The sequence below is a fragment of the Oncorhynchus mykiss genome, chromosome 17 (genome assembly GCF_057628025.1).
Source record: "Oncorhynchus mykiss isolate SJ-2025 chromosome 17, ASM5762802v1, whole genome shotgun sequence".
Classification (NCBI taxonomy): Eukaryota; Metazoa; Chordata; class Actinopteri; order Salmoniformes; family Salmonidae; genus Oncorhynchus; species Oncorhynchus mykiss.
The window spans coordinates 65,663,500-65,676,422 of record NC_143038.1 but is presented as its reverse complement, the minus strand read 5'-3'; the positions used below and the strand labels follow the sequence as shown (position 1 = coordinate 65,676,422).

The 12,923-nt window shown below is 41.7% G+C and overlaps 1 protein-coding gene across 1 annotated transcript; it reads left to right on the top strand.

Moving 5' to 3' along the window:
• Positions 1 to 9,262: 9,262 nt before the first annotated feature.
• LOC110495198 (adenosine receptor A3) lies at positions 9,263 to 11,172 on the top strand. The gene is made up of 2 exons (XM_021570512.3): positions 9,263 to 9,957; positions 10,043 to 11,172. Exons 1-2 carry the CDS (start codon positions 9,629 to 9,631, stop codon positions 10,755 to 10,757), a joined length of 1,044 nt encoding a protein of 347 aa, XP_021426187.3. The 5' UTR covers positions 9,263 to 9,628; the 3' UTR covers positions 10,758 to 11,172.
• The last annotated feature ends 1,751 nt before the right edge of the window (positions 11,173 to 12,923 follow it).

Sequence of the window (12,923 nt, the reverse complement as noted above, 5' to 3'; positions counted from 1 at the left end):
GGTCATTATGGCCAAACAGTTCTATTTTTGTTTCATCAGACCAGAGGACATTTCTCCATAAAGTACAATCTTTGTCCCCATGTGCAGTTGCAAACCATAGTCCGGCTTTTTTATGGCGGTTTTGGAGCAGTGGATCCTTTTTTATTTTTCCATTACTTTACCAGGTAAGTTGACTGAGAACACATTCTCATTTGCAACAACAACCTGGGGTATAGTTACAGGGGAGAGGAGGGGGATGAATGAGCCAATTGTAAACTGGGGATTATTGGGTGAACAGGATGGTTTTAGGGTCAGATTGGGAATTATGCCAGGACACCAGGGTTAACACCCCTACAATAAGTGCCATGGGATCTTTAATGACCTCAGAGAGTCAGGAAACCCGTTTAACATCCCATCCGAAAGACAGCACCCTACACAGGGCAGTGTCCCCAATCACTGCCCTGGGGCATTGAGATATTTTTTTAGACCAGAGGAAAGAGTGCCTCCTACTGGCCCTCCAACACCACTTCCAGCAGCATCTGGACTCCCATCCAGGAACTGACCAGGACCAACCCTGCTTAGCTTCAGATGTAAGCCAGCAGTGGTATGCAGGGTGTTATGCTGCTGGCCATTCCTTGATGAGAGGCCTTTCAGGTTATGTCGATATAGGACTCGTTTTACTGAGGATATATATACTTTTGTACCTGTTTCCTCCAGCTTCTCCATCTTCTCAAGGTCCTTTGCTGTTGTTCTGGGATTGATTTGCACTTTTCCCACCAAAGTACATTAATCTCCAGGAGACAGTTCGCATCTCCTTCCTGTATGACGGCTGCGTGGTCCCATGGTGTTTATACTTGCAAACTATTGTTTGTACAGATGGACATGGTGCCTTTAGGCACTTTGAAATTGCTCCCAATGATGAACCAGACTTCTGGAGGTTTACATTTTTTTTCATACATCCACAGGTACACCTCCAATTGACTCAAAGGATGTCAATTAGCCTATCAAAAGCTTCTAAAGCCATGACATCATTTTCTGGAATTTTCCAAACGGTTTAAAGGCACAGTCAACTTAGTGTATGTACATTTCTGATCCACTTGAATTGTGAAACAGTGAATTGTAAATGAATCAATAGATCTAGTTTAGATAAAACAATGAAAAAAAACATATGTTTTTTTTATTTATTTTTGTATCATCATCTTTAAAATGAACAAGATAAAACAAACATTCAGATAAGATGATGGGGAAAATATAAGAGGGCAACAGTACTTGTGCAAAGTTTCAGAATGATAACTTCCAAAATGAGTGTGCTACATAACATTTATCATGAAGTCACCCAGGTGTCCCACACAAGTAGCCCAAATGTACCCAAGTGGCCAAATTGGTGAAACAAATAACTATATACTAATATACTAACTAATAACTTTTGAAACAAATAACTATATACAGAATGGTATTCTAACACACCCCCCCACAAAAATTTAGAAAAATGTATTTATTTTTAAAAATATTAAAAAAATATATTATAAAAAAAATATATATATATATATATATATACATTTACAAAGTAACATGGGTAACTATTTACACACTTTCAATATTTGGAGGACCCTCAGTCCTCTATCAAATCTATTTATATAGCCCCAGCCTAAAACCCCAAACAGCAAGCAATGCAGGTGTAGAAGCACGGTGGCTAGGAAAAACTCCCTAGAAAGGCAAAAACCTAGGAAGAAACCTAGAGGAACCAGGCTATGAGGAGTGGCCAGTCCTCTTCTGGCTGTGCCGGGTGGAGATCACAGTGGTTGTAGAGGGTGCAACAGGACAGCACCTCAAGAGTAGGATGAATGCATTCACCACAGCAATGTCGACGAAATGATAGAAGAAGGTCTTGTACCATTTCATTGTCTTGTGGAGAACATTGTAGTAGCCTATTAGCGCGTCCGACAGGTCCACACCTCCCATGCTCTTGTTGTAGTCCTTTACTGCAGTTGGAATGGGGACATTTTTGGTGGTCCATGCCCCGGCACCGTCCTTCACATGCCTGACAACATGATCCCCACTGAAGCACTTGTGGATAGTGGAGCACATCACCACCTCTCTGGTATCCATCCACTTTACAAAAAGCAGGCCATCATCACGGATCCATCGCATGCTCCCCCGCTCAGCCCGCTTAGGCATGTCGTTCACCTTCGTCTTCGGAAAGCCCACCCTGTTGGTACGAATGGTGCCACAAGCCCACACATCCAGCTTCCTTAGGTCTGCAAACAGGGTAGGGCTTGTGTAGAAGTTATCCACTGTGATAAGGTGCGTCTCGGTGAGAGGTGTAGGAGTCAGGAGCAGGAGAGCAGGGATTTCTGAGAAGCGTGTTTAATATAGATATACAGTGCCTTGCGAAAGTATTCGGCCCCCTTGAACTTTGCGACTCTTTGCCACATTTCAGGCTTCAAACATAAAGATATAAAACTGTATTTTTTTGTGAAGAATCAACAACAAGTGGGACACAATCATGAAGTGGAACGACATTTATTGGATATTTCAAACTTTTTTAACAAATCAAAAACTGAAAAATTGGGCGTGCAAAATTATTCAGCCCCCTTAAGTTAATTCTTTGTAGCGCCACCTTTTGCTGCGATTACATCTGTAAGTCGCTTGGGGTATGTCTCTATCAGTTTTGCACATCGAGAGACTGACATTTTTTCCCATTCCTCCTTGCAAAACAGCTCGAGCTCAGTGAGGTTGGATGGAGAGCATTTGTGAACAGCAGTTTTCAGTTCTTTCCACAGATTCTCGATTGGATTCAGGTCTGGACTTTGACTTGGCCATTCTAACACCTGGATATGTTTATTTTTGAACCATTCCATTGTAGATTTTGCTTTATGTTTTGGATCATTGTCTTATTGGAAGACAAATCTCCGTCCCAGTCTCAGGTCTTTTGCAGACTCCATCAGGTTTTCTTCCAGAATGGTCCTGTATTTGGCTCCATCCATCTTCCCATCAATTTTAACCATCTTCCCTGTCCCTGCTGAAGAAAAGCAGGCCCAAACCATGATGCTGCCACCACCATGTTTGACAGTGGGGATGGTGTGTTCAGCTGTGTTGCTTTTACGCCAAACATAACGTTTTGCATTGTTGCCAAAAAGTTCAATTTTGGTTTCATCTGACCAGAGCACCTTCTTCCACATGTTTGGTGTGTCTCCCAGGTGGCTTGTGGCAAACTTTAAACAACACTTTTTATGGATATCTTTAAGAAATGGCTTACTTCTTGCCACTCTTCCATAAAGGCCAGATTTTTGCAATATACGACTGATTGTTGTCCTATGGACAGAGTCTCCCACCTCAGCTGTAGATCTCTGCAGTTCATCCAGAGTGATCATGGGCCTCTTGGCTGCATCTCTGATCAGTCTTCTCCTTGTATGAGCTGAAAGTTTAGAGGGACGGCCAGGTCTTGGTAGATTTGCAGTGGTCTGATACTCCTTCCATTTCAATATTGTCGCTTGCACAGTGCTCCTTGGGATGTTTAAAGCTTGGGAAATCGTTTTGTATCCAAATCCGGCTTTAAACTTCTTCACAACAGTATCTCGGACCTGCCTGGTGTGTTCCTTGTTCTTCATGATGCTCTCTGCGCTTTTAACGGACCTCTGAGACTATCACAGTGCAGGTGCATTTATACGGAGACTTGATTACACACAGGTGGATTGTATTTATCATCATTAGTCATTTAGGTCAACATTGGATCATTCAGAGATCCTCAATGAACTTCTGGAGAGAGTTTGCTGCACTGAAAGTAAAGGGGCTGAATAATTTTGCACGCCCAATTTATCAGTTTTTGATTTGTTAAAACCTGTTGAGGATATGGCAGATATACGCCCCCTTTGGAGAGATTGGGTACCCCTAGTAAACTGGAAAAAAAATCTTTCAAAAATTGTTAATATATGCAAATAAAAATTATTATTGGATAGAAAACACTCTAAAGATTCTAAAACCGTTGGAATTATGTCTGTAAGTATAGCAGAACTCACAGGGCAGGCATTCTTCCAAACTAGTTTCTGTGGCCATGAAAGTTGGAGCAACTTTGACGTCATGCCCCCACCCCTCCCAACCAGCTATGATTCTGGGGACACTTTCTATCTCTTCCGCTAGATGTCCTCTTTCATTAGAGCTTCAAACCGTTCAAATCGCGCGAGAATTGACCCTATGGGAGTGAAATTAGTGCGTGCCACGAGAGAATAGGCTGTGCGTATGGGCGCGAATTGGTCACAGTCATTCCTTTGTTTCCAGCACTGAAGAGAAGGGCAGACGATGGGCGATTGAATTGAAGTTTGTTTTGCACGTCTAAAACATCATAAAGCTTGCTTCTGCACTTAGTTTGACCTGTTTAGTCGACATATAATGTGTAATTTTGAAGTTTTGATGCGCAACTTATCCGGACCAGAGGACGTTTTGGGTGCATTTCAGCTGATGTTATTAGCAGTAGCTAATACAAAGACGCAAGACTTGAAACCAAACGATGTATTGGGTAAGTATGAAGCCTTCCAGAACATTCTGAACGAAGACCATCGAAGGTAAGGGAATATTTATGCTTAAATCTGTGTTTCTGTTGACTCCAACATTACGTGGAAATGTAGCTTGGAACTGAGCGCTGTCTCACAATATGGAATAGTGTGCGATTTCTGTAACGTTAAAAATAAATCTAACACAGCGGTTGCATAAAGAAGCAGTGTATCTTTCTAACTATATGTAGAACATGTATATTTAGTCAAAGTTTATGATGTCTATTTTACGTTATCTTGCCGCGCTACATAGATTTCCTGCGGGCGTTTTTGAGTAATTTCTGAAGGTGAACTCACTGTAAATGGACATTTATGGATATAAATGGCATATTATTGAAAAAAAAAAATATGTACTGTGTAATATGTCATATTACTGTCATCTGATGAAGATTTTCAAAAGGTTAGTGAGCGATTTATTTTTTAATCCTGCGTTTGTTGATTGCATGTTTTGGCTATTGAAATGAGCTGTGTCTGGTGGTGGTTTTACATATATATGTGCTATGTTTTCGCCGTAAAACATTTTAGAAATCTGACTTGCTGGCTAAATGAACAAGATGTTTATCTTTCATTTGAGCTATTGGACTTGTTAATGTGTGGAGGTTAAATATTTTTAAGAATATTTTTGCGTTCCATGCGCCACCGTTCCAGCTGCACGTGGGAGGGTTGATTCCCAATTGGGAACCAGTATCGTAGACAGGTTAAAAAAGTTTGAAATATCCAATAAATGTCGTTCCACTTCATGATTGTGTCCCACTTGTTGTTGATTCTTCACAAAAAAATACAGTTGTATATCTTTATGTTTGAAGCCTGAAATGTGGCAAAAGGTCGCAAAGTTCAAGGGGGCCGAATACTTTCGCAAGGCACTGTATGTATACATAGTCCACCAATACAAAATTGGCCCAGATGAATATCGGAAACTCGTGTCAATACACGGAGGAACAGCATAGAATACTGAATGCTAATACCCACACGAATTAAAGCAGGTAACAGGTGCCCTATATACACACAGAAATAAAAGCAATTGAAACCAGGTGTGAAAAGGAACACAGACAAAACAACTAGAAAAGGAAAAAGGGATCGGTAGCGGCTAGTAAACCGGCGACTCCGAGAGCTGAGCGCTGCCCCAACAGGGAGAGGAGTTACCTTCGGTAGAAGTCGTGACATCCACAAACAGTTTGTAGCCCTTCCCTAGTAGTTGAACATCCAATAACTCCATTACAGAGTCATAGCTAAGTCCCTTACCGGTAGCAAAACTGTTCTTCCCCTCGTAGACAGAGAAATTGCATGTGTAGGCACATACAGAATTAGCCAACACAAACAGGTTGTAACCACACTTGGTTGGTTTGTTTCTCGTGTATTGTTTGAGGCCAATTCTTGCCTTTGAGGCTACCATCCTCTCATCGATTGACACGTTCTGAGCTGGCTGAAAGTACGTCTTGCAGGCCTCAACAATGCTGTGGTAGAGCGGTTTGATATTGCATATTATTGATATTGATATTGTCTATCAAACGTTGCTGTGCCTCTCTTCTTCTCATTCTCTTCATCAACCTTTGGGTCACTGATATGAAGCGCCTGTGAAATAATCAGAAACCTTTTGCAGGACATAACAGTCATGGGGAAAGGCAGTTGGTACAGAGATGACGTTTTCCAGTAGTCCTTCAGGCTTTTCAGCCTCACCAGCCCCATGTAGATGACCAGTGAAAGGTAGCAGAAAAAGTCTGACATGGATATGGGCTTCCATGCTACCTTTTTGCCTGCTTGTTTCTTCTTCCCATTCTTATTTGTGTTGGACACGAGCGAATCTACAACAGATGGTGTGAAAAACAGTTGAAAAAGCTGAAGGGGGGTGTAAGTTGCGTTCGGGTTCACCTGAGGTCCTGGCTTCCTTTTCGGCCTAAAAGTTGGTTGGGGTGGCTCCACATCATCTTCTAGGACGGTGTGCCAACACCTCTGTTTGCTGGTGGCACACTTCCCCTCTTCCTCTTCTTTGTCAGTGCCTTCACACCTCTAGATGGCCCGGGAGGTGTGGAGCCAGAGACAGCAGGGGTACAGCTGAATGAACCAGTTTCAGAGGGGGATGGACACCTTGGCACTGGGGGCTCCCAGTCGGAGTCAGTGCCACTGTGAAAGAAAATGTTCAGTTAGAATAGTTTCACATATGAGCCCTGTATCAACAGCTATAATAAACATACATATAGAGTACAGGGAGTACAGGGAACATAAAGTGCTGTTCCATTTCACTTTGGCAATTGATGTGGGCCTGCCTCAAATAGGGCCTTGGGGTAGACCATGCGTTCTCAAACAGACTCTCATTCACAATGACTAGCTAACGTGTACTTTACCCATTTCATAACATCTTTATATATTGCAAATAAAATTTAAAAACAGCTATAATAAACATGTATATAAAGTACAGGGAGTACAGGGAACATAAAGTGCTGTTCCACATCAATTGCCAAAGTGAAATGGGCCTACCTCAAATAGGGCATTTGGGTAGACCATGCGTTCTCAAACAAACAGACCCTCACTCACAATGACTAGCTAACGTGTACTTTACCAATTTCATTACATCGCTAAATATTGCAAATAAAATGTAAAAACAGCTATAATAAACATGTATATAAAGTGCTGTTCCACATCAATTGCCAAAGTGAAATGGGCCTACTTCAAATAGGGCCTTGGGGTAGACCATGCGTTCTCAAACAAACAAACAGACCCTCACTCACAATGACTAGGAAAGCCTTTGCTGAAATACAATGGCAATAGCTCTTCTACAGTATAATACAATAAACCTTTCTACCACATTAGAATGATTTAGGGCCTGTATTGGCTATGCCAGGAATTAAGAATAGAGTACTACAATCTTATATCCAGAGAGCTGTAGGCTAGAATACGATGGACCAGTCCATTTGTGTGAGGTTAGGTTTTAGAACAAGGGTTAGGTTATAGGGATAGTTCACCAAAATTCCGATATTAGCATTTTTTGTGATTCATGTCCAAATGATCTATAAGTAATTTTATTGAGGAACACAATACATTTGAGATACTTTGGGATGATTTGGACATGAAGCTCCAAAAATTATAATATCGGTACCAAAGTTAGCATTTAGAAACAGTGGCCAGGGGTGTGGTCAGTGTGACCGAATGGTATGCAATGTTCAATTCAACAGAAATTGTACTGTATTGACCTTCCAGTTGAAAAATGCTGTGATTATGATTGCCCAGAGGGCGATTACCGTATGATGTGCTGCACGAGTTTTGCACGAGTTCTGCGATTTCAAATGGTTACACCCATATTGGTCAGGCCACACCCACCAAATCGGAGCAAACGTACCTCAAAGGCTATCGAAGGACAGTGTGGAACATTTTGGAGAAAAGTGTTGTTCAGTACAAATTGTCAAGCAACATGAACGCACCCCAGGTAAATGAAAGCAAAACATGGATTGCTGGCATACCTTGTTTATAGACTGCTTACAGGGTAAGGAAAACCAAAATGTCATTTTGTAATTATCATTCAACAAATCATTAACTATGACTCACTCACAGTGTTAGGATTAAGGGTGATACATGTTTTGTTCACAGTGATCTGGTTGCTCTGAGAGCCCTGGTTGTCATCTCAACTGTTTTGTTGGGGAGGGGGGGGGGGTGCAAAGCTACAGATCGCTATAACAGTCCTCTAATATAGGACTAGTACAGGTATATATATATTTATATTTATATTTTTTATCTTGATTTTTCAGGAGTTGCAGCAGCACCCTCAGCACCCCTACTTCTTGCGGCTATGCTGACAGCCCACAGGAAGTGAATGCAATCCGGAATCATGGTGGATCCCAAGTTTGCCAGAGTATGTGATGGCATTGGTGAGCCCACATGGCTAATGGAGATTTGTTTGAGTTACAATCAGAGAGGAAGAGGAGAAGCGAGAGCTTTTATCTGTCCAAAATAAGCCCAATGTGTTTCTATGGGCTTATTTTGGACCTAAGCTTGTCGTCTGCCTTCCCGGCTTTAGGACAAAGACTCCAATTGTTAGGGTTGAGACATGAGCACCTAGTCATTATATACAGATCTGTTACAATGGAGATTTAGAGCAAATAAATGCCTGCCACTTCCTATGCCCCTTGTTTTGTTTGGCTAGGGGTTAGGGTCATGGGTTAAGAGTAGGGTTAGGAGAAGGGTAAGTTAAAGAGTTTAGGGTAAGGGTTTGCTAACATGCTAAGTAGTTGTAGTTGCAAAGTTGCTAAAATGCTAAAGTTGTTTGTGATGAGATTCAAACACACAACCTTTGGCTTGCTAGATGTTCGCGTTATACGCCGACCCCGACGAACCGCCATCATTTCGTTTTTGCCTTAAGTAACCCTCTGTCTTATGTAACCATACCAAGCATAATATATTGGATATCCATTTGCTATGTTACGTCTAGTCTATGAGACCAGGCTGGATTTTGAAGTAGCATGGTTTTCTAAGTTAAAAGCAAAAATAAAATATTATGGAAGTGAAACAGTTGAAGTGAATTGTGGGACAGTGTTAAAAATGGTGAATTAACTTGATTACTGAAATGATGACGATTGAAAACCATGCCTTAAAATACATGTTGAAACTGACCTTTTTGTTGTCTGCCTCTGCCTTTACTGTGCCTACTTATCCCAGACGTATCACCTGTCACGTTCCACATTGTGACATGTATACCATTCACAGAGACAAGTCTATTTTGAGCATCCTTCCTCTAAAGCTACAGGATATCTGTACAACACAACCACAGCTAAAAAAAATTTTGCAGCCAACATAAATTTTAAGATTGCGACACCTTGCCTCTTATTGCCAAATGTTCAAGATAAGGATTCAACTGAGATTAACAAACTATTTTATACACAGTCCCCTCCTTCTAGCAGTGTAGGAGAAGTGAGATACCACAACAACACTTATCCTTAACCTATAGCAGGCAAGTGGGGGCTGTGACATTTCAATAAACCTTTTCAATAGCTAAGTGAACATCCTCGAGCCTACAGGAAAAGGAACATCTCCAGAGGTATAGAATAGAGCACACTTAGTGTTAAGTACAGTAATTGCCCATATTAAACTTCCATTGGACGGTTGACAGGATGCCTGGAGGAGACGTTGTCTACACAGTGCTGGAGGTGCTGATCGCTGTTGCCTGCTGTCTGGGAAATGTCCTGGTGATCTGGGCAGTGTGGTCGAGCAGCAACCTCCGGCAGCCCACCTTCTGTTTTTTGGTCTCTCTGGCTGCAGCTGACTTCCTTGTAGGTTCTGTGGCTGTGCCGCTGGCTGTGCTGGTGGATGGACGGGTGTGCACCTCGTTCAATGTATGTCTCTTCATAAGCTGTGTGGTCATCATGTTGACAATGACTTCGGTCATGTCTCTGCTAGCCATCTCTGTGGACAGATTCCTACGCGTCTTCATCCCTCTCAGGTGAGTGTGCATGCATATACAGTACATACACACAGCTTTAAAAAATGGTTGTCATGTCAGATGAACATATTCTCTGCTTCAACAGGTACAAGAGGACAGTGACAGAGAGGAGATCTTGGGTGGTGGTGGCAATATGTTGGTTTGTTGCCTTCATGTTGAGCTTCCCACCCATGTTTGGGTGGTACAACCATGACACCTTGTCTCACTCAGGGAACTCAACTACCATCATCTGCCGTTTCCTGGCTGTGATTCCCATGTCATACCTGGTTTACTTTTTCTTCTTCCTCTGCACCCTCACTCCGTTGCTTGTCATGGCTGTCCTATACTGCTACATCTTCTGTATCATACAAAATAACCTGAGAGAGAAGACGGGGAGCAGTACCCAGTCCCACATCTACTTCACAAAGGAAAGGTGCCTGGCCCGATCCCTGACTCTGGTCCTGGTGCTCTTCGCCTTTTGCTGGCTCCCACTGGACATCATGAACTGTGTTGCCTACTTTGGTAACCCATCAGACATACCCCAACAGGCCTTCTACGTGGGCATCCTCCTCTCCCATGGCAATTCAGCTGTCAACCCGATTGTTTATGCCTTCAAGATCCGCAAGATCCAGGAAGCGTACCTGAGGATCTGGAGGAATGTCTTTGTGTGTCGAGGTGACAGTCAGGGCTCTCAGAGCAACCAGACTAGTGAAAACATCATCAGCAGCAACCCTAACAGTGCAGATAGAAATATTGATGGAAATGCTATCAGTGTTATGAAAATTGACACAGTTGAAGGTACAAGCATGTTGATAGTGTAGGAAGACAATAGAAGTGATAGTCGCTTAGCTTTTTTTTCTTTGGCAAAGTGCATGAAGACCTTAGAACCTGTATAATAAGGGAAACTACTGCCAGGGTGTTATACATTGGCATATTTTAATATTTGGCATTTGTTGAAAAAAACTGAGGGATAAAAATAGACAGAGGAAGTTGCAAGGAAGTCAAGTAAGTGGGCTCTTACAGGTTTCATTTTACTCATATCGATTTCCTGTTTAAAGACTCGTGTTTCTTGAATGTGCTGAATTTTTTTTTTTTTTCTTCTGTATGATAACGTTGCCCAGAAATGGAAATAACATGCACTATTTGGCAGTTATCACAAAAAAATTGTAGGAAAAAAATGTGCAATCTCATTCAATGATTTGTCTGCTTCAGCAATAAATAGTTGTATTGAGTTGAGTGATAGTGGCCAGGGATCTGGGTCATTGTTGAGTGATATTTCACCATGTTCCTGTACAGATGCCAAAAGTTTCTACCCACAATATCTGGGGGAGTCACAAGCGCCTCAATATTTACACTGCTCCTATAGGACATATTTGTCAGTGCTATCCGAGTTCCTTGGGACATCCCTACCCTAAACCTTAACCCTAACCTCAAGCCTTACTTTAACCATTTTAAATGTCAACTTCAATGAGGTAGAGATGTCCCAAGGATCCCGGATTGCACTGACATATTGCTGATTTATTCTTCTACTCTACTTGATGAAGGCAGCTATGACATCCAGAAATCAGATACAGATGTAGAATCTTAATTTGACCAGCATTGTTGCAACAAAATAATCCTGCAGCAACGAGATTTGAACATTTAGTACATAATGTTGTGTGTGCGATGGTTAGGCTATTAGCTGTCAAAAATCAGTCTACATGAAAAATGCAATACTGTTAATATGACCATGTGTTCGTGCGGATTTTCCGTGAATTTATGTAAATCAGAAAGCGCATCTGCATTTCGGCACAGGAAAATCAGCAACAAAAGAGTGAACAAATGATTATGCTACACCTGTGCGCAACCGAAGCAAACAAACACATTGTTATAAACACAGCAAGGACTACAAGAGACAAAACAGGTACACAAACTGATTAACCCTAATTGCTCCTGTTAGTCACTCTGGATAAGAGTGTCTGCTAAGTGAGTAAAAATATAATAAAATCATTTGTAAACCCCATGGGCCTAAAGCATGTTTTACGTTAGGACTGAAGCAGTTTTTTTCGTTCCTTAAAAAGAGTAGCAGCAAAAAAAATAGATGTAAAGTTAAAGGGATCGTTGTGTCAAAACATAGGCCCCTCATTAAGCTATGACGCGAAAACAATAGAATCTTCCACAGAAGTTGTGTGGATGATAATGCAGTAGAGCTCATGCTCCTTCTAGCCTTCTGAAATTCTACTGGTATTACGTTTTCAATTCCATTGTTTTATTGCTGGCTTCCCCCTGAATAGAAATACAATATTATATATGTTAACTCACTGTTTTTCAAATTTTACCATTGGAACACATTCACCCAGTCTACGACCCTCTTCTCTGTATCGATGTCCATTACAGCAGTCATAATAGGATCGCTAGCACTGTGTACTGTAGCTTCAGAGCTGTATTAAGCGCTAATGGTTGTTGGAGGCATCCTTCAACTCCAATAGGAAGTTTGATGAGTATGTGGAGAACATTAAACTCAGTTGCTTACAGGTAATGGGATCTCTTCACCACAGCCACATAATCCCCTGAGGAATCTGACCTGGCGAACCTCTGCATGGTACTGTACTAATTCATTACTGCTATTCACAGTGTTGGTTACAGTCTCAGAGGTGTATTCACTGGCCAGTTGGTTTCTGTTGCAAAACGCACCCAGAAGTCAAAACTCTAGCGGACAGATAGGTGCTCGGGTGCTGGTTGAGCCCTGTCCTTTTGCCCTCCTATTAAAATATGAACTCGCAGCTCGGTAGATGTTTTTAATTGTATGATTTCCTTTTACATTTTACTTTGAGTCTCATTTTATTTTGAGAGCGAACTCGTCTGACTTGCATGCAGTGACCACTGGCTGCGGGCGCCGGGTGGGGAGACTGGTAGGAGGCTACGATTGAGTTGAATGTCTTTTGCATGGTTTAATTCAATCACATAATCAATTAAACGTTAGGTAATCGATTTGATAAAATAGCATC